The sequence below is a fragment of the Thermobia domestica genome, chromosome 7, assembly GCF_964235325.1.
Source record: "Thermobia domestica chromosome 7, izTheDome1.hap1.1, whole genome shotgun sequence".
NCBI lineage: Eukaryota > Metazoa > Arthropoda > Insecta > Zygentoma > Lepismatidae > Thermobia > Thermobia domestica.
The window spans coordinates 236,583,751-236,607,024 of NC_137460.1; the positions used below are offsets into that span (position 1 = coordinate 236,583,751).

A 23,274-nucleotide genomic window follows, 5' to 3' on the forward strand; every position below is an offset into this window, starting at 1 on the left:
AAACCAGTTTCGCCGCTTCCGAAACAACGAATTCTTTTGGACAGGGAGGGGGAGTGCGCCAAAATACACGTTTTTAATGAGGAGGTTCACTGTTTGTCCACCAGAGCAGTACTGCATAGGTGAAAATACCTTTCTTGTTTTCAAGAAGTTGTAATATGTACACAGTAAATAGAAAGATTAGGTTTCAAGATTTTTTTTTTTTTTTTTTTTTTTATGACAGCTACAAGTTCTTGTAAAGTGACAAGGCCTCTTAAGATGGGTGAAATGGTTAAAATAAGTAAAAGATATTTCAGCCGTACATTCATTGTGGTGTGTGTATCAATTTACAGTTTTTCATTTATTTATTTCAATTGTTCTTACGAACATTCATTCTCCCAACTACCTTATTTGTCTGATGAATTGTTTTAGTGAAAGAGCTTACAGTGTATACTTTTAGTATTATGATTATGTTTCTCACTATTTTCAGGTAATTCATTTTCTATTGCTGTTATTACGGAATTTCTTTTCTTCTAATCATACATATACATACATACAGTACATATATAAGTCAATAACATGGAAGTGCACTTACTTGTTAAGGTTAACCCTGAGAGGAAAAACAGTTCCTGACGAGTTGATTAAACTCGTATTACTGCTACTGGAGGAGTTGGGCGTTCGATTTGAAGGAAGATGTGAATGATGTGAAGGTGGTGTTACCATATTCCTATGTTGGGAAGGGCCTGGAGAGTGAGAGAACGTTGGCACCGACATTACTCTTGGCTGAAAAACAATAAAGTATGTAAGCTGTAACGAAATATATATATATAGAGAACACACTTTGATAGGTTACATAGTAATAAACAGTAGAGCGAACCCTTCATTTTCCGCAGTAGTGGTTCGCAACTCACTAGCTGAAAATCATCAATAATGTGCAATACTTATGTCTACATTTAGTGATCACTCAAAATCACAAGTGAATGTCCTTTTACACTAAATGTACGAAAATGAATATAAATATACCATTTTTTTTTTTTCGTTACAATCGGACGAGCTACACATTAAATACTCCCTCTGCCAAGAATGGAATGCAGGACCGAGTACTAACCATCCACTATACGAAAAAATGAACATAAGCAACATGAAATCTAAGTAACCCTACTTCAGGCAACACAAAATCAAGGTTTTTCGGAAGTTGGCCATATTGCAATGACAGCCTATAATCTATTGAGTACTTCAGATACCCAAAGAGTTCGTAGAATATAGGATGCTTTTGATCGACTTCACTGGAATTCGGAAAGCTTATGAACATTAGGATATTTAAATGCAAAGGACTTTTATAGCAGTCTGCTTCTAAGTTTTTTTTTTTTTTTTCTTCAAAGTAACATTATTAATTCATATGCTATCTCTTCTTCCAGGTGTTACACTGCCGTTCTAGTATGGTTTGCAGATGACAACGTTGACGCATCTCGAAAGTTCACAATCGTAAGACTCGATTCAATGTGACTATAAATACTGGGAGAAAATTATGTGCAGATTAGTTGTGCCAGAAGCAGTCGAGCTGGCGTCGATACAGTGCACAGATGTTACAACACATTTATCTGCTGGTTAGCGTTCTCGCAGTGAACTCTCACCAGTTTTGTAGGTTTTTAGTCACAGTGAGTCTTCCAGGAGGCATCAAGAAACATCAAGGACTTACTACTATCAGTGAATGGGAAGTGGAATAATAATAAAAACAATTAACATAGATATTCCAAAATATTTTTTGCTTTGGAATGCGCCAGAATGGCATGCTACTACAACAATATAGACTACTTATCTTAATATAGGGTTTATATTAAGGTAAGTAGATCGCCAGTGATTCCTGAAATGAAAAGTAGCCCTAGCTCTCAAACCTAAAAAGGATGGCCACTCATGCTTTAAATCAATCGGTCCAAAATGAACAAGAACACCAAAAAGAAAAACCAACATGCCGTATTTATGCGAATCTAAGACACTCAAATGTAAGACGCACCCTTAGCGAAAATGAAAAAACCTATCTGCATTGATTTTAAAGAATGAAAATAATAATAATAATAAACATGGGAAAACAAATAACATTATGAGAAAATAGAGAAACATTGAACTTACTGCTGGAATTTACGGTATATTCATGTCCATCCGCTTGGTACTTACGTTCGTACACACAAAATACACATTCTTTACAGAATCGTGACTAACGGGATTAGCAATTTTTGGCAAAACTCCATCTAATCTAGTCTAAATTTGCTTAACTCAAATCTAAGACGCACCTTAATTTTGGAGTGGAAAAAAATGTGTCTTAGAATCGCATAAATAAGGTAACTGACACTATATCGATGCATACTAAAAGAAGTTGTACCTACCCTGGCAGTGACAGGTGGCGTGGAAGAAGCTTTATAACAAATCGGAGGGAAGTTAGAGCTGGTCCCTTGTTTCAAGGGAACACCCGGGAGGCCTGCCTCCCGCTGAAGAAGAGCAGCTGATTCAGTCAGATTTTTGCTCAGCAAGTACTGATGAATCAGTTGCAACAGCTGTTTCTCGTTATACTGGATCCTTGTTTGTGCTACAACATTCGCCTGAAAAATAAAGAAAAGGTGACATTAAGAAACAGTAACTACCACTATTTTAATATTCTCCAAACCAACTTCATATATATTGCAGTTCATACACACAATAGAGCTCCCACTAGGCTCTTAAGCAAGTCTTTTGTTTGGAAGGCTGAAGTTTGATTCCTACTAAGAGTACAAAGCTCAAAGAGGACATATTTTTGCAGGGTTTCTATATACTGCACATTTCTGAATCCAACACTACTTCCCACCCCAATTTATATAACCAAGGATTTTTAAAAATCTACATCTACAGTATATACTGAATATATTTTCAGAACTTACTGTAAAACTACGCTACAGACAGACTGCCGTTAGTTTTTTTCATGGTAAGATCTACTGAATCCGCGAAAGTTCAATGCTAAAGCGGGGTGAAGTTAGAGCTTAATGGAAACTCGTGATTTTGTTCAGTAAAGAAAAAGTCACAACTCGCGTAAACAAGACAATCCCATATTTGTGGGCACGAAATTGAGGGAAAAAAAAATATCATGGATTCAGAAATATACGATATTTGAGAAAAATATAGGCAACAACTGATATATATTTCCAACACTTAATATTTATTATAGATGAGATTCACACACATTATAATAGTTTTAAAATACAGAATAATTTGTTAATAGAAATTTAGAGTCCAACAAATTTAGATAGATTCTTCAACTAAAGAAAAACAACGTTCCAATTTCTCAATTATTGTTTTATGTCTCTACAACTAAAGAAAGCCACTTATTGCGACAACCATTAGAATCACGTGCCACGAAGAAAAAGGCGGGGAGGTTAACATATCAACTGGTCAACTTATTCAATAATTGAATTCTGCTATCACACAGTTTTTATTTTATTTTATTTTTAAGCTGTTTGTTTCTCTTCTAGTATTGTTAATAATGATGAACGGTGATAATATTCCGACAATTTCTGTCCAGAATACTCTCGTTGGTGGATTCTTTTGTTTTGACAAAATAACGTTGAGTTGATTTTGAGTTTAACGTCCCTTTCAGCAGCAAGGCAATATGAGGCAGGACCTACTAATTAACGTGCACTCCGATCCACATGCGCTCTCGCCGAGAATTGAACCCGGGTCTCTCACGCAAAAGGCGCGTACTCTAAACGCTTAGCCACGAAGGAGCTCTTGACAAAATAAGGTTTTTATTCCAGTCTATCAATGTACGATGAAAAGTTTCTGGTAACTTTACCTACCAGTATTTAGTGACAACAAAAATTTGATAAATTTCGAATTTTAAGAGTTCACAATACACAGTTCAAGTTGCCAGCACGAGTGTATGCCCATGCTGTTTTAATGCTTTAATATCGACTATTCGAAATACAAGAAATTCTGCATGGAAATACCCGCTTTCTTATGCGGTTAAGTACTTTTTTTTAAATACATTTATTACAAAAAATGATTTGTCAAATGAAAGAGAAAATGAGAAGACATGAAGCAAATCACAGACTTTTAACAATTTAAATTTGCACATAAAGTGTTATTAAAAGTTCATGCTAATATCTACAGATCAATCTCTCTCTTTCTCTGATTGAAGTGTATCAATTTCTCTACGATACTCACCCTATGAATATTTGCTAATGATACATCGAATTCGCTGACGTTTGGCTTTGTTTTTCCCGATACGCGTTCCATCAATTCTAACGCATACTTTTGAAATTTAACATGTTCTTGTCTCTTGTCCTGAAGGATTGGATCCCTCATTAACACTGAAAAGAAAGAAAAAATACATTGCAACGTATCATCATTAATATTTTACATTATATTTTGATTTCAGCACGCGCACCTGTGAGATATATGTTCTCATCCTATTACAAGGATCGAGAAAGATTTTACATACGAAAAATCTAAGGTGATTACAGGAGCATGTCGCAACTTAGTAAATTAGATAATGTAAACCAAAATTTCTTACGTTTTATAGGAAATTATAGTTCCAAATTTAACGTATTGGATGTTTGAAATTCCGATACATTCAGTATTAATTATAGAGAATATTTCACAGTCTTTGAATATTATAGTTCGTCACCCTAATATTTTCATAATAATAATAATAATAATAATAATAATAATAATAATAATAATAATAATGCATACCATGGACAGTACAGTTCTTGAAAAATGTCTTTAAATAAGTTTTGAGAAATTTGTTAAATACAGGGTGTTTCAAAATGAAGGTTGGGGATTTAAGGCTTTGTAGTATTTATTACATTTAGCGTACAATTGTAATTAATACATCAAATAAAAGAACAAGTGTTCAATGTGAGCACCTTCGTCACACGGCACACATCGAGTCGATAGGCAATTAAGGCCCATAAACTTTCCGCCGGGATATGGAATTGAACACATTCAATTTAGGGGTGTCTCGTTCCAACTGATCATCTCGTGGGGATTTGCTGAACCCCAGATGCGAACATTGCCACTTAGATGAAATGTCGATACATCACTGAAGACGATACGATACAGAAAATCTTAATCGTCATGCAGCAACATTTCATTTGCAAAGTTGGTACGTAAACCGTAATCTGTGGGCTTTAGAGCTTGTAGCAACTGCAAACAATAAGGACGAAGTTGTAAGCGTCTCCTTAAAATTCTCCACACAGACGTTTACATTGTAACTACAGATTCAGTCTTTGCACAATGTAAAACACAAAAAGCTTTGTTCGCTAGTCGCCATCTCTGCTATTAGCGTTTTCGAACGACAAACAGAGGTTATCAATGAGGAAACAGAGGAAACTGCGCATGCGTGCGTACAAACTTGAGTAGTTTTTTCATTTGATGTATTATTTATAATTGTAAGTTAATTGTATTAAATACTTCAAAGCCTTAAAACCCGGATATTCATTTTGTAACACCCTGTACTTTTGTCATGTTCAGTCACAAGCGGAAACTCGAACGCACAGTTTTCTTTGGCGTACAGAGAATGTAATTCTTTGTATCATACTGACAATTTTATTCCAGTTGATTAAATTATTTTGGCAGTTATTGACAGAAGGATATATATACCCATTTCTGCATATAACTGTACATATTTTGAAACAAGAAAACGTTCATTTTTACAATTAAAAGCAATATATTGAAGATCTATTGTTCAAAGCTGCCACTATTCAAAGCATTCATCAGGTCAGTGTCAGAAAATTATCATGCGGGAAATCACATCATCAAGCTTCACATTTATCATAGGACGATTAACTTGAACGCCTGATACTACATTTTCGATATATGCATTGGTTCTAGTTTGCGAAATGGCAAGATTGGTTGTTTTCTATCCAGATAAAGCATTTGTAGCTTAAAAGGCGGGTGAATCCACTCCTATGTAATGCATACATCTCGGTATGGTATAAACACGTCCCCTGATCGTCTTTCTTGTCTTTCCCACAAAATCTATCTCTTAAATTTCACGAAAAGAATAATGCACAAGACTGTAGATTCACGCAAAAAACATTCAAGTAACCGATAGAAAATGAAAATGAAATGAAATCTAAGTTTTACGTCCCACGATTATGCCGGTTATGCCAAAGGAGACGGTGATGATGATAGATGAGTGAAATGGTGGAATGAAGAAAATGGGAGGAAACGGGAGAACCCCGAAAAAAAACACGAGCACGGTGTTTGTCCACCACAAAGTCCACACGGCGCTATCTGGGATCGAACCAGGGACCCCAAGCACCGGAGGTGAACGCTCTACCACTGAGCCACCGCGCCCTCCTAAGTAACCGATAGACTGAACATGGCTCTGTTTCTTCTTTCTTGTAAACTAGATTGTCATTGTGTGTATATTATGCTACGAAAGGAAGATGGAATGCATAATTGTTTGATCATTAGGATCACGCAAGCAGACCTTATAAAACTATAATGTTAGTACATACGGACGGACGTTACTCCACACGATAATGCCTGTAAGAAAGTAAATTTGTTTTTCTGCAATAGACAGCTAGAACGATCATCTCGGCAGAGTTCATTAATAGAATCAATCCATTACCAGTTTCACGAGTATTGGTGACTATCCATATCCCGCTTTTGAAATCTGTAACATTCCCTAACTTCTATGCAACCTGTACAACAGCAAAGAAATATTGGCCGCCCAAGCATAAGCAGCATTTCTTATTACGAATATCAAACATTCCATACATACAACTGCATGATCCTCTTTACTGTCTTTAGCACAGTTTATTACGTTATTTTCTTGTGCAGTCAGTGACAAAAGTTCTTTCGTTTTGGTAAAATTTATTTTGGAAATAACGGTGGTATGGCTGCAACGTATGGAAAATTACATTCCTTTTTAATTTACTGAAAACTGTTCTCAAATTGTCCTTCCATTTTGAAGTTCTTCACGAAACTAATTTCACCAGAGGAAAATTAGCTGTCACTCACTGTAGCTCATTTCTTTGTTTCATCACGGCGAAACACGTATCTACTTCAATTTCTGCTGCCAGAGAACGTTTTAGAAAGAGAAGGAAAGAATTTCTGTTTATTTATCGAACGTATTGTATATATATGAACATGATATTTGTGCGTCCTTTTTAAAAATTAGAATTCCTTTCCTCATAAATCACTGGTTTTCTATTCGCGCACGTGTTTACTTTTACGCAAGCTGCGAAGTCGTGAATTAAGAACATTAAAATTATTCCTGACTTGTAATACAGATATATTACAATGTTTTTGAAACAGTACCATGCACACGTCTTCACTGTTATACTATTACAGCGGGACGAACGGGATAGAAGAGTAAAACTAGACCCGTAAAAAATGCATTTAAAAAACTACTCTAAATTTATTTCATGTGAAATTCTATTTTCTGTAAGTTACTGCTTATTTAATTTCTATTAGCAACCGGTTTATAGCGTTTTGCGAAACCTTTCAAAAGAGTGAAATAGCTGGCATAGGTTTTGAAGTGATACTCAATTGTATGTGCATATTTAGGAAACAAAGGTGACAACTGACCCCCTCCTCTTATTTATTTTTAAACTATATATGAAACATACTGAACCTCAATTGTGAAACGGGGTACAGTGGCTCAGAGATAGAGTGCTTACCTCTGGTGCGTGGGGTCCCTGGTTCGATCCCTAACAAAATATATTTGTGGTGGCCAATGTCGTGTCCGTAGGTTTTCTCGGGGTACAGCCGTTTTCTCCCACTTCCTTATTCCACCAATTCTTCCATTATCATTCCCTTGCTTTAATAGTCTCCTTTAGCCTAAAGGGCATAATCGTGGGACGTTAAAAAACTTTTTTTAAATTGTGAAACGTGAAACCCGGTCGAGAAACTAATCTGTGGGTGTGTAATACACAGTTCTTTCCTAACATCATTTTCAAGTGTGGTTCCTACGTTCTAGATCACAGGGTCTATTACACAACTATCATTTCTTGTGAACGAACAGCCTATGACTACCTCTGAGCGCCTCAAGGGTTGAATTCGAGGAAAACCAATTAACACCAGCATTTTTCAAATAAGTGAATATAAATCAACCACATTCATATTCAGTAATAGTCACTAATTTGTCCAAGTATATGCAAATTGGGGTTTGGCCCGTGTGATCCAAGATAGTACATCGCCCTCACGGGAGAAGTGTTTGGTTAATCTCAGGAAGGACTGGTGTAGTAAATGGACCAGCACGTTCAAGATGTATGCTTAAAATTTTATTTAGTGTTTGATGCAAATATAAGAACAACTTAGTTTTTCAAGAAAACGAAAAAGCAAATATCACTCCCACTCTCTCAGAACAGAAGATTGCTGAGGATGACCAGTAACCATCTTCATTTTATTTATAAGTTTTTGAAAACATGAAATGATATCTTAATCTCATGTCCCACGGCTATATAACCTATAAGCTAAAGACGACGAATTATACATTTTTTGCATGTGTTTGATGTATTGACTAATTCTCAACCTATCACCTTCTGAAGCTCTCAATACACAGTTTTCTATGTATCTTTTTGAACGTCAGCGAAAAAGGTTTCGGATAAAATTATCAGTTTACTGGTTTTGTGGGTCGCAACTACTGTTCATCGAATGTTCCTAACAGAAAAATTACAATCTCAACAATATTCTACTAAAAACACTTCGGTGAATAAATTAATCGATTGGCTGTGTGTGTACTGTGTACAATTTCTAGTATAGTAATATACTTACTTTGCATTTGGCCATTGGTAAACAAAGGCAGTTTACTGACTATTTGTCGCACCGTTTCGCTTCGAGCTAAGCCTGCTAAAGCTCGGCATGCCAAGGCACGTATTGAATCTGCATCAGTGATTGGTGTTTTCACCATCATCAACTGAAGCAGAACCTGAAAACAATAAAATAAAAATAGAAACATCATATTATAAAAATTGAAAATGGACAACGTTGATGAAGTATTCAATCACACAACTATTTTCACTTCTCTAAATGTAACTCAAATGTGTATTTCACAATGAATCTCAGGAAAATATTTACAAAAGGTGTTGAACTTCAACTGTCATTAACATGAACTAACCAAGCATTATGTTTTAAACATTTTATTCTATGTTTTGTGTATCTAAAACTATTGTTTGATATTTTTCAATGAAATTATTGTATAATGAATTTTTTTAATGTTAATATTTTTTTAAAAAATTTAATAGATGAAAATCTTTGTGCAAGCAGTACTCACCATGATCCCATTATTTGTCCGAACGCTTTCCCACATTTTAGTGATTAATTCCTCACTAGTTCGAATGCTTGAGCGTTTCTTTACTGAATTAAGTAAAGAATATCTAGCTACATTTCCACCAACCTGAAAAGCACAAATAATTCAATGAAAAAAACATGTCTCTACAAGTATGACATTACACCAAGTGTATCAGAAGTGTCTGCTGAAATCTGAGATTGTGAACATACCACAGATTTCTTTATTAACACTTTAAAGACACGATTCTTAATTCAGTAAAAGTTTCTTAAATACATATTATACGCTTATCAAAATAATGTAAACATCTGACGAAAATCCAACTTAAATGCCTAATATAGCGTGGGACCATCGTTAGCCTGCAAAACACCTCTGCTCCGTCTAGAATGGATGCATATAAGTCATAAATGGTTTCTAGAAGAATATTGTAAGGTTCCTCACGAAATGCAGCATCCAGTTCCGTCAGCGAGGATAGAGAAAGGTATCTACTCCGGATTCTGAACGCCAGAACTACCCCAAGTGTTCAATAATGCTGAGGTCTGGGGATTAAGCGGCTAGATTACATGAAAACAATTACCGGCTTTTTTATATGTGGGTGTAAAGAAGGATGGATAAAATTAGCTACGTCGAACCAAAAATTAATGAGGAAAAGTTAAAATACTAGGAGACGGAAATAATATTGGATCCAATCAAAAAGGAAGGGAAACTGGTTTAAGACATTATATAAAAAAAGCTCTATTCTCAACCAGCAACGCTTTTTATAGGTTGTATGACATGTACAGACGATCTCAAGAATTTTTAAGGAGTGTCCGGTGACGAATGGCAACATAGTAGAGATGTACTACTTCAAGTTTGAGTATTGAATTCCCGTGGTTTGGAAGTATATCCTAGTTTTATACTGTGCATTGAAACACCTTGTTTATTACTATGTTTAACAGATGTATTAATTTTAAAGATATTACCGCTGCTAACAATATAATCGTACTAAAAGCCCTTGAATGTTTACATCACTACTAAATACTTTCGTTTCATGGAAGTACATAGATTACTTATGCATTAATTTATTGATGTGGCACCATCCGTTCGTTTATTACTGTGTGGTGAGTTAAAGGGATTTAACGCACCAATAAGTACAATATTTGCTCTTTTTTAAAAATTAGTGCGTTGATGTCCATACATTGATAGTTTAGACATTGTTTAGGAAGAAGCTATATCCTGATAGACATGATAAATTATTTTTTCGAAGGAAAAAAATGGAGTGACGAAAGATACAGGGTGCGGCTCGTAAAACCGGCCCGTCGTAATATTCTGGTATATTGTGTTTTTGGCAACACTTAAATAATCTACCTTCCTACCAAGAGATGGCGTGTCGAGGTCGGGTCGACTTACGTGACCTGCAGCAGTTACGTGCAGCCGCAGCCAGTGAAACTTGTCGAAACCAGTTGAGAAAAAGGCCTCGTTGTGTTAAGCCGGGTGAGTGTCAGTGTGTGATAATGCCGTATTCGATACCCGAGCGTGTTGCCATTGTTTAAGGGTTCATTCTCACTGGATCTTTTGTGAAAACAAAGAATTTGTTTCGGGAGAAATTTCCAGGACGTTCTGTGCCAGCAAAAAGCACCATTCAGGAATTGATTGAAAAATGGCGGCGTACAGGATCGGTTCAAAATGCTCCCAGGAACAGACGACCATCTGTCTGCACACCTGAATTAAAGATGCAGGTGGAGGAGATAATGACAAGAAGTCCTCGAAAGTCAACCAGGAGATTGAGTCAACAGGTTCATGCGAGTGAGAGAAGTTGCAGACGTGTTTTAAGGGGACTGAAGTTAAAACCGTACCGGATAAGTGTTGTGCAAGAACTGAAGGAGCCTGACCTGCAGAAGAGGGTGCATTTCTGTTCATGGCTGTTGAGCAATGTTGCCAGTGGTTTCTTGGATCCACTAATGCTCATCATGAGTGACGAGGCGTGGTTCCACCTGTCTGGGTACGTAAATTCCCAAAACAACCGGTATTGGTCGACAGAAAATCCACACGCAATCCACCAGGTACCCTTGCATGATGAGAAGATTGGTGTTTGGTGTGCCATTTCCGCCACACGCGTTATTGGGCCCATATTCTTTGAGACGACAGTGAACAGTGACGTGTATATGGGAATCCTGGAGGAGTTTTATACACATTTGACCGAAGAGGAGCGTCAGTTATGTTACTTTCAGCAGGACGGTGCAACATGCCACACATCAGCTGCATCATTGTCCCTTGTGCATGAGATGTTTACACCAGAGAGGACAATCAGCAAAGGCTTGTGGCCTCCTCGGTCACCAGACTTGTCCACGTGTGACTTTTACTTATGGGGACTGTTAAAGGGAAGAGTATACGAAACAAATCCACACACAATTGAACTCAAGACCAGGATCCAGGATGTCACCAATAGCATTACAACACAAGAACTGACAAGGGTATATATGAATCTCCTCAATCGTGCTCACATGTGTGTTGAAGTGGACGGAGGACACTTTCAGCACCTGCTGTGAAAGTGAGTAGTCATATTCAATACATTACATTTCATTTATGTGTTGTAGTTAATCATATTCAATACATTACATTTCATTTTATGTGTTCACTTTACGGGCCGGTTTTAAGTGCCGCACCCTGTACTACAATTGATAGACGAAATAGATAATTGGTATTAAGACGAACAGGTTAGATGAGGATCCCAATATATTTAGGTTTCTCAAATTTTCGCAAGTGACTTGCCAATGATCTATGGCTGTGTAAACCATACATATATTCTGATACAAATGAATTCTTAACTTTTGAATAAGGAAGAAAGAAAAAATATAGGAACAAAGTGGTCAGTTTTCTGTATCACTCGTGTGTCCACCATGTTAAATGTTATAGCAAGAACATAAGCACTAATATATGTGAAGAAGGGTTAGACGATTGAGAAGGATACTACAAAATCTTCTACTTCTGTTGAAATGACTAACAATATATTAACATAAAATGCAAATCAGCAGTTATCTCTGAGGAAATCACTTATAGTTAGAAGATTTGTTGGAAGTACCCCTTTTCTAGAGAAACGACCACGATGTCAGGTGAGATATAAATACACAGCCGATCGTTCCCTCAAAGACGGATGTAGTATGTATGCACATCTGGACGAGTGTGGTTTATAAGTCTCATTTTCGGGTTTAATTTATCAAATATGTCACTCAATGTCCAATCACAGGTTCGGAGAGCTTTCAGGGCGTCCGTTTTTTCGTCTCTACACAAAGATTTAACAGCTGCTGCCCTTAAAGGATTAAAATGACTAAGTTAATATGATCTACTTCGACTGTAATGCTTGTCCGGAAATCCTGGATGAAATATAGCTTGTACACTGTGTATGGAAAATACTTGTAATCCCCTAATATCAGATCTGGTGACCACCCGGCCTCAAGTATTTAGAGGTAAGACGATCCTCGAAGGATATGTTGATATGTGGCATTCATTCGTTAGAGGTGTGGCATATATGGCACCATCATGTCGATAAGTTAAACACCACACTCATCTCAGCTCTTTGTGTGAAGGTCACAAAGTTAGTAAGATAATTTCTAACAATAAACACACGCTGTTGAATTGTGTACTCCATTTTAATTACTATATGACAACGAAAAACAATAATCGATCTGAGCTGGAACGCAAAATCACTGTGTACCGAAGTCAAAACTCTTCATTTCGTGCATATATATATATATATATATATATATATATATAATTTTCACATGCTAATGAACTATGCAGGCAAGCAACGACGAACGAGCTGATCAAATGTTAAAATAAACAAGATTCATAGAGATGGATAAAAAATTAAATACATAATTGTTTACATTCGACACGGTTTTCATAGGATGACGTGGGGGCAATTATGGCAAAAAATGAAATGAAATCTCTTAAGTTTTACGTCCCACGGTTATACCGGCTAGGCTAAGGAAACAATGACGAGGTGTTTGTCCACTATAAAATACACTTAGCGCGAGCAGGGATCGAACCAACAACCCCATGCACCAGAGGTAAACGCTCTACCACTGAGCCACAGCGGCTCCGCAATTATGGCAAGGGCCTGCAATTTCTAAGTATTTCAGTTTTATAGCTCTATTCAGTATAATGTGTTATATAGCGTAACACTTAACGAAAGCAAGCATAATTGATTTTAAACGCTTCTATTAATCTAAGTAATTTTACCATGTTCCAAAGTACCATAAAAATATTCACATTAGCTATTACAATACATGGTATGATTTACCAAGAGTGCTGTAATTGCTTCATTTTGTTATGCTATGCGGCAATTACAAAAAAACACCGTTCTCTTTTAGCAAAAATATATAATTTCGAGAACAAAATGCATTATGATGACTTTGTAAATATCTGTGACAGATACATACACTACAGTTTAATTTCTTTTTCGATGTTGATGTAGTGAAGTGGATTTTTTCCCCTTTCTCTTACCCTAAATGGAGATGCACCATTGATAATATAAGACAGCGAAATGGCAGAGAGAAGATAAAAAATGAACTTTTCCCAATAAATTCGAACTCAAAATTTTGACTGAGAAGTCGCAAGTTAAATTGTGCTCTTCGCAAGTTTCCCAATGTAGCTGACAATATAGGCTATATTCACTCTTTTGAAAATATGCAGCGACTGTAAATGTTTTAAATAAATTGAGTTCTAAGAGTTTTACTATCTACTTGAAGGTTTTCATAGTTACGTTATTCTTACTTGTTTTTGTAGAATAGAAAAAAAAATGTAACAGTCATTTTTACGGTTTGGCGTTTTTATTCATAACTTCCTGATAACCAGAGACGGAAAACATTAAAAGTGTCTATTTTAAGTTGCTAAAACAGGCCTACGATATTTTTGCCCAAAGGCAGTGCAATGTAAATACAATAGAAAACTATGAGACTGCCACAATTCCGCCACGGTTGGGACAATTCTGGCACTTGGGACTTCAAAACGAAATTTCAGATTTCTCTTACACGGTTTTGAGATTTTTCTTAATTCATGCAAATGATGTACAAGTAACATAGAATCATTAGAGTATTTATCAAAACAAAAGTTTAACTTTTGTTGTCATAACTGTGCCATGTCACCCTACTAAACGATAACAGATGATCTTTGACTATGCATGCTTCTGGAAGTGATTTGATATACCCTTATATTTACTTACATTCGAAATACAGTTTAGCTATAAATCTATAATATATTCCTTGCTCTTCATGTCTAGTAACAATGTAGATTCTTACCCTGTTTACTGGTGCACATACACAGTTCATGATCACTTTGAGAGCAGCTCTCTGTACATCGGCATCAGCCACAATTTCCCCTTCTGCTGCACCAAGAATAATGTTCATGCCTGCCGTAATGGCTTCGTCCGGTAAATCAACACGTTCACAAAATAATAATTGAACTTTTGGCATCACAGAACATACTGCAAGTACATCCAAGGCACTTCGCACAGTCTCTGCTCGCCCGGAATAATTCCATTCGTACGCAAAAGCAATTATTTTAAGCAATGACGTCACTCCGCCTAATCTCAACAGTTCTTCCACTGGTTCCCACTGAGCTCGTATAGACATCAACTCTAAAAGTGTCTCAATCTGCTCTTGAACCTCCTCGGGGCTTGATTTGTAAGCCTGTCGGGAAAAATGAACAATCACTGAAATATAATGTATAAACTGGTATATATATATATATATATATTTAACTCTCCTCGTTTCGTAAACGGTACCGTAACTCGATTTATTTATTTTATTCGATACAAACTAATAGTAATAATAATACTAATCAGCCAGATATAGTGTCAAGTTAAAAGTGTCCGTTTCTGCTTTCTCACGTTTTTCAAAATATTGCTAAAATATAATATAATATAATATAATATAATATAAAATTTTTCTGCCTGATTATTTAACCCTCGCACTCTCTAGGTATATATATTTTTTGTGTTTGTTTGTTTGTAACGCGCACTACCTAGGAAGGGTGGTGGGGTATTTCGTACCCACCTATTAAGATTCAATATATATCTCGCAAAAGAAAAAAATTAGAAACTCTCACAAAAGTCTGCAGTGACTGAAGTGAACACTATACGACTGTTTATGCCGCAAAGACTAACAGCTGTTTATTATACTGCCATCTAGGAGTGACACTTCTAAATGTTAGTCACATCTCCTACCAACGGGGGAGGAAAATAGCAAATTTGTGAGACATACTAACGTTCAACTTGCATCACCGTAAGGTATACGCTTTAGCTAAACATGTTGGACAATAACTTTTTTTTTAATTTTAAAGAAACGATTAGTAGAGTAATTACAAAAAAAAAAAAAAAAAAAAAAAAAAAAACATACTATGGTTGGCACAAAGTACCCCCGTTGATAGTGCGAGGGTTAATATTTAGAAAATATTTTGTGAAATCGTTTTCATGCTAGATACATTTCCTAATTTGAAAGAAAAAGTCTTCAAATCACGTATCTTCAACACCTGAATGATCTATCTTTCGTATTACTTATATTACGAACGGTCGAATTTAAATCGTACAATGCTACAGCAATATATTTACCTTGTACGGTGGTAAAAAGGGTTGCGCACACCCTCCCTGGACTCTGATATGAGCTCGCCTTACTTGTTCAGCCTTGATAGCCAGATGCGCTTCAAAGTATCTCTTCAGAGCAACACACACATGCCTCACTATCTGTCGTGCAGCACATTCCTCATCATCATTCAAAGGGTTTTCAGCCTCATCTGATAAGATAGTCAACGTACTGATCTACAAATCAAAAAATGACAATTACCAACTTTATTTTCAGATGGAAGCAAAACACTTGTACATAAATTCTTGAATGAAATTTGGTAAGTGCAGAAATCATTTGTAACAATAATATATATCTTACCTCATATTTTCCAAAACAAAATATTGGTTTATTTTGAGCACAACAATGCACAGACTTCAAAACGCCTTTGTATTAAACACAAACTTCCCTCAGAACTACACAATAATAAAATTTGTCTATTTAATATTACGTCTCAAGATTACCATAAACTAGGATCACGTGTACTAAATTCAGAAGTATTATTATTATTAGTATTATTACTCACTTATTGGAAATCATCAGTAATCACGTGAATGTTATGATATTTGATGCACAGACTGTCTACTAAATGTCAGCTTTTAAATTCCAGGTCTATATTTTTTTAAACAAAGAAAAGATGTTATTGTTAATATACTCTACCCGACGGCCAGTTGAGAAAAATGTCTAGACAAAGGCAAACACAGTTTTCACCATTAACTGCTGTCTCTCTCATATCCCTTGGTAGTAGTAACATTTGTACATTTTGAATTTTTTAAAAAATATTAATTTAAATTCTAAACGTACGTTAATTGACATTATTACATGTTGCTGTATATTTTTCTTGGATGGAGAATGCCTAGTTAATTTCTTTTTACAAATTCTCATACAACATATCATAAAACTGACAAATCATAAATACATGCGAACCAAAATGAGGAAAATGCTTCTTATACTACATTAGATGTATACGTGTAATAAAAAGAATGTTTCGAATTGTCAAAAAGGATTGAAATCCTACCTGTGGCCTATGGGAACTCTACCGCACGAAAGAGTAAAGAAATTAGAAAAAAATCTATTACAAGTAAGTGAAGCAGTGACAGACTCAGTTCAGGTAGGCAGTGGTTATCATTCATATACTCACAAAACATAAGCCCTTAAGGAAACTGGACTTATGTAGTAAAAAAGGTAACTTGGAGGAAATTCCAGGCTTTTCCCAGGTTTTCCAAGTGCAAAAATAAATCCCAAGCTAATTCTCAAGGCTTTCCAGGTCAGTAGACACTTGACACAGCTGATATAAATTTGCACAAGTTTCGAGGAAAACAAATTCTAGTTTCTTTCACAAGACAATACTTAGAACAATAATTTAAAACAAAACAAAAAAATAAAATAAAATAAAATAAAATAAAAAAATCGACGATCATTCTTAAAGATTAAAGCAGCACAGGCACATGAAAAAGAACAACTCAGAATTCTATGATTCTCTTCGGTTACTCTACCACAGTTTTGTCCTTGAGATAACAAATGATATACTATTACCAATGAATCTGAAAACTATTCATAATCATTCCTGTTTATACACCTATCGTTTTGGCAAATATAGAAAAATCTGGTTCCCGGTTTTAGGCCCTTACATGCTGACTCGGACACTTGAAAAATTGTAACTATCAGGGTGGATTGATTTAAATCAAATTCCGAAATAAATTAATTTAAAGTGAAAATAAGTAAAATTCCGTTTCTGTTCTGTAATTTCGATTATTGAAGATAATAATCATAATACAAAGAGACTCAAATGTATGTAAGCACAGTATGAGAACGAGTATCATGCAGAGGAACGATTAGGGAAAATCCCGTTTTGAACGGGTAACTGGTGAATCCTGCTTTCTTCTCTTCGTAACATAGGGTTTTTAAAATCGTTAACTATTCCAAAGGAAAAATCACCATGGACATTTAAGACAAAAATTCTTTTGTGCTCACGTCTATTTGTTTGTTTCCAGATAATGGGGGTGTATTTAGAGGGGCACGATCCCTTCTCCGAAACAAACAAACAAAAAAATCAGATTTTAAAACTTTAGGCGAAATTTATGTACTAAATACATAGAAGTTCGTCGCAGATCGTAATACGGCAAATTTTGGATGCGTTAAAATATCGAATAGTACTTTTGATAAAAGTGGATACTTTCAAATATCTAGGATCAATGTTAACAAACGAAAACCATATTTACGAAGAAATTAAATGTCGACTAAAAGCAGGGAATTCGTGTTATTATTCAGTTCAAAATCTCTTGTTGTCGCGAATTCTGTCGAGGAATTTGAAGCTTAAAATATATAAAACGATAATCATGCCTGTTGTTCTGTATGGTTGCGAGACAGGGTCGCTTACTATGAGGGGAGAGTATAGACTGAAAGTATTTGAGAACAAGATCTTGAGATGAATATTCGGACCCAAGAGGAACGGGAATGGCGAAAACTTCATAACGAGGAACTACATAATTTATACGGTTTCCCAAACATTGTTAGGGTCTCAACTCTAGGAGACTCAGATGGGCAGGTCATGTAGCCAGGATGGAAGAAAATAGGAACACTTTCAGTCTTAACTGGAAGACCAATCGGAAAACGACCATTACGAAGACCTAGGCGCAGATGGGAGGACAATATTAAGATGGATCTCGCAGCAATAGAAATACAAAGTAGAAACTGGATCCAGTTGGCTAAGGATAGAAATCAGTAAAGAGTTTTCGTAAACGCGGCATTGAACCTCCGGGTTCCATAGGCCATAGAGTTAGTATACAGTAAGTAAGTTACTGAACTGAAGGAGTTGAGTTGATTTGAGTTTAACGTCCCGTTCAGCAGCGAGGCTATATGAGACGTGGACCTACTGATTAACGTGGAATCCGAACCACATCAGCTCCCGCCGGGAATCGAACCCCGGTCCCCCACGCCGAAGGCATACTGAACTGAAGGAATTGGCAGTTATAAAGTATGTGAGAACTGAGTAATTATAGTCTCATTTCATACAATCACATGCACTTTTGATGAAGTAAATGAAGTCTTACAATATAACAAGCCAATCTCTTCTAGAATAGTAGTAGTCAAATCAGAAAATTAGGCGAAATTTATGTACTTAATATGTATTTCGTGCCGCTACCTAGTTCCGATTTCTTTTTTAAAATATGCCTCTGCCAAATATCAGTAACTTTCGTGAACAGAAAAGTGTCATCTTGATAAACGCTGCTGTACGTTTTTTTCCTTAATTCTTAAGAAACATTGTTTGGGATTGAAATAGTTAACGATTGGGGATTAATTCAAAATTAAACCCCAATACTTTCACTTAAATGTCATAATTAACATTTAACACTAATTCCTAGTGTTTTTCTTCAGTTCGCGACTTGTATTATACGAGGAGAAAGATTTGATTTAAATAAAAAAAAATCGATTTAAATCAAAAGAATCAACAAAAACGATTTTTTTTTAAAAAAAAAATCATGATTTTTTTCCCACACTTGTAACTATCACATTAATTAAGTCACATAAGCAACTTACAAACAGCTTTCAAACACAAATAAATGATCAACAAACTTGATCTCAATGCTACTGATCTTTTCACACTAAAGCTATTGTTTCTTAAATTAACCTTTCACTCTCTCCCGATACTACCAGAAAAATGGGATCTTGAATAGTGTGTTCAAACCAACAGTGGTACGTAGTATGCAACTACTACTTCTGCTACTTCAATGAACCTCAGCAACGGAATTACTTCGCTGCAGCTGTGAGAAAGGGAAGAGGAATAAGTTAGAAGATTCTTATCAGTTTACTAAGGTTTTCACTGTTCGTTCAATCAGAAACTAATTACTCATGAAATTGTTGATCGTGTTGCCAAAAACGTTGAGAGGTTAACATGGCACACGTTACGAGATACATGGAAGTAGTTCTTTTGGGTCCTCATAATACAAAATGTACCATTAATAATAAAGAATGCAAATTACTTACAACATTGTACAACCTTCGAAGACCATCTTGAGCATCAAATTCTTCAAGAATAATTCGGAATTGGAAGGAAAGTCCGAAAAACATTGTAGCGTGACACCTGCCGGAATCATGCGAGCATTCCAAAAGCCACAGCGAATATCTATAAAACAAGAACAAATTTAACGTTAAACTAATATTCCTTTATGAAGAGAAATTTTCTGGATATATAATTAAAAAGGTACACCTTAACTTGTTCCATATCAGCACTTACCGCAGAACTCTCCTAACTGAGAGAGTAAAATATAAAATATTTTTCACAAATGGAAGCATATTCCTACCGTAACTATATAGATTACTACATTGTTACAAAAATCCATTATTACATATAACAAAAGATTACGATTTGATATAGACATGTTAATTTAGCTAAAACATTTTCACGATTTAGACATTTTCATCATACAACTCATTTCAATATTTCATCAGAGCATTTATGAGGGAGACATCGGTGATATGTTTCGGGAAAAAAAAAAAAAAAAAAAAAAATCTCAAATTGTCAAACTCAGAGGTACGAGCCTTCCAATAAGAGTCAGTTTTCCAACAAAAGCTCACTAAATGTTATTACAATTTAAAAAATGGTGTAATTAAAAATTAACTACGAAAAAAAAAATAATAAGCGAAAAAAATTACAGCTACTGCCTAACAAGTCTAGAAAAAGTCTGTAAAATATTAGGGTTCAGGTGCTGATTGATTTGATCTCATTCGAATAATCCATTAATGAATAAGCACTAGATACGGTTACTGCTAACGTTAGCAGATCAAAATTGGTTTCTGGTCATCTTAAATTACTTTTTTTAAGATTCCTACTTAAAGCAGTGGGAAATGACATTTACTTACAACACGAGAGGTTCCTTTTCTATTTATTTATGCACCTTGAAACGAAGGAACAAAATATGAATGGTTAAACATTTCATATGTCTTCTCTTCATTATAAATCAAATCTTAAGGTAAACGTCGCACCATGTATGACCTGCAGGCTAAAAGAGAGAGATGATTGATTCACGAAAGTGAATTACCATAAAAGAACTGGTGGAACGAGAATGGGCAACAAAACGAGAGAACCTTGAGAAAACCCGCGGACACGTTCCTGACCACATCGAAGTCTCATGCCTGGAATCGAACTAGGCAACTGGCAACGCTGCGTCCCGAGTTCTCTATTCCGCTCATCAATTTATTATAAAGCTAAATTAACAGATGCTCTACGACGCACACACCAATAATTAATCACTACCAAATTAAACAAAACAATCTTACCTAACCAAATCAGCTAGAATACGATGTGGCAGTAAACACACTCTCTCCATAGCATCTTCGCAATAAGCTAAATAATATAGACACATGGACACACCGGTCGCTGCTACACTCGGGCGAGGAACTTCCAACATTTGCTGAAAAGGACAGTTAAAATATATTTATATAATTTCCTTTTACTTACAGGCACATCAGATGCTATATCTTACTTTAAAAGTACATTGTGAACCAAACATATTTAAGGAAAGGATGTAGGACAACAGCCAATCCATCAATTTAATCCACATTTTATAGTAAACTAAAATGCCTTCATGTCTAAAAAAAAAATGTATCTCATCACAACGTAGCATTACAACTAAATCAACGTACACACTTTGTCACAGAAAAATGGCTACGCATTCCCATCTATGGTATAAATTCAAGCTCGGTTCTATCAAATGTGGAAATATGTGGAAATCGAAGTAACCCTTCGCACCTGTAATTCGATGAATGGTTTCGAGTTCCAAGTGAAGTGAGGTTCTTTTGATCTAACCAACCGGTAGTATTAAGTGCGAAAATTACAATAAGATTGTCATTTTAAACTCCTATGTCAATAAGTGAACCATTATTAGACTCCAAAAGTTTGTAGAAATTTTGACTAAATTCAAAGAAATTAAGAAACCTTTTTAAATGTACGATATTATTATGATTATTATAAATCAACTAAGTTAAGCAGCAATTACTCAATATCGAACCGGGATTTGACAGACAGATCTTATGATCGCTAGCCTAAATGTCTTTGACCGCTCAGCCAAACTCGACTGCAACTTTTGAAACTGTAAAAATGGAATATTTAAGGCTAAAAACTAACATATTTAAAATATTACAAGATATTATAATATATTATATTATATATCTATGGCTTGAGTCTAAAAGGGCCAATGTCGCTTTTTGTACAAGAAGAGCAAATGTCAACACGAAATAGTTTGGAATATATGCCATTCATCTTAACATTTGCTTTTCTTGCATAAGAAAATATCCATTTATAGGCGTTAAAATTTAACGAACATCTTATTTTTGCCAAAAAGTGACATTGGCCCTTTTAGACTCAAGCTACAGATATATGTTTGGGAATCTGTTAAAGCTACTGATACTGAAAGAATGAGTTGATTTCTCATTACAGAACTTCCTTACAAAAAGTTAATAAATTCTACCATTTACTACATAAGCACACTAATGATGCGCTAAAATGAAAAGATTTGTAAGTTACGAATAAAAGATATCAAATGAAATTTAACTTACCTGCAACCCTTGCATGTTGATGAATTCAATGGAGAATTTTTTATGACAAAGTAAAGCAGCCAGGTACTTAAGCGCTTCGAATGCTAAACGTGAGTCTCTGGACTCCTTTAAATTTATGTACCTCAATATAAGCTCCAAAGCATTGTGCTCAAAAACGTGACTCAGAAGCTGAAATAAAGCAACACACACGTAAGATAACCATACCAAACATACAAAACGTGAAGTGCTAACAGCTAAGAAAGAGAATGGAGTAAAATTTTATTTTCTTTTTGTTTTGTATAGTCTGAGAAACTCCTTTGTATTCTCAATTTGTTTTATATTTTATATTTCTTTATTTATTATGCTCAAACAAATCCTTTTTCTTTCTTTTCTTTAGTTTAACTTCTCACGACTGGGCATCCAGGCCAAGGGAGACGGTGATCATGAGATGGGTGAAAGGAAACTGGGAAAGTCCGAGAAAACTCTCGCACACATGGCAGTGGCGGCCGGTGGATTGTGGTTTCGGGTGTTGCAGTACAAGCGATAAGAGACAGAAGATATAAAGTTGACTCATTGACTAATCAGCATAACTTTAGATGCAAATGCTATGACATGTTCAATTAAATAAAATTCTGTTTTTAAAAAAATAAAAAATGCAGAACATTTTATCCCATTAATCACCTTAATTAATTAGTAAGTTCATTCTCCTCTCTTTGATTGTAGCAAATCTGTCTAATACATGCTGGTTGAACTCTGGTATTCTTATTGTCAGGTCTCTTTCGATGGAAAGCATAACCAATGGTGATAACCTTTCTTGGGACATTCAATTCCTTGAAAGTGTCAATTCTTTCTCATGTGGAAGAAAACATTTCGTCTTTTGCTGACGCTATG

General features: G+C 35.4%; 1 protein-coding gene across 4 annotated transcripts in view; it reads right to left on the reverse strand.

Annotated features, from left to right (window-relative positions):
• The window catches only part of mahj (LisH and WD40 domain-containing protein mahjong), a 139,980-nt gene that overhangs the window by 58,053 nt on the left and 58,653 nt on the right, over nucleotides 1–23,274 (reverse strand). For all 4 annotated transcript variants that reach the window (XM_081766003.1, XM_081766005.1, XM_081766002.1 and 1 more), the window contains exons 9-18: nucleotides 22,405–22,572; nucleotides 21,127–21,260; nucleotides 19,834–19,972; nucleotides 15,837–16,043; nucleotides 14,527–14,916; nucleotides 9,233–9,355; nucleotides 8,734–8,887; nucleotides 4,168–4,313; nucleotides 2,361–2,573; nucleotides 572–759 (exon numbers count right to left, since the gene is read on the reverse strand). In XM_081766003.1, the coding sequence (XP_081622129.1) occupies nucleotides 572–759; nucleotides 2,361–2,573; nucleotides 4,168–4,313; nucleotides 8,734–8,887; nucleotides 9,233–9,355; nucleotides 14,527–14,916; nucleotides 15,837–16,043; nucleotides 19,834–19,972; nucleotides 21,127–21,260; nucleotides 22,405–22,572 (1,862 nt within the window). The remainder of the gene's footprint in view (nucleotides 1–571; nucleotides 760–2,360; nucleotides 2,574–4,167; nucleotides 4,314–8,733; nucleotides 8,888–9,232; nucleotides 9,356–14,526; nucleotides 14,917–15,836; nucleotides 16,044–19,833; nucleotides 19,973–21,126; nucleotides 21,261–22,404; nucleotides 22,573–23,274) is intronic.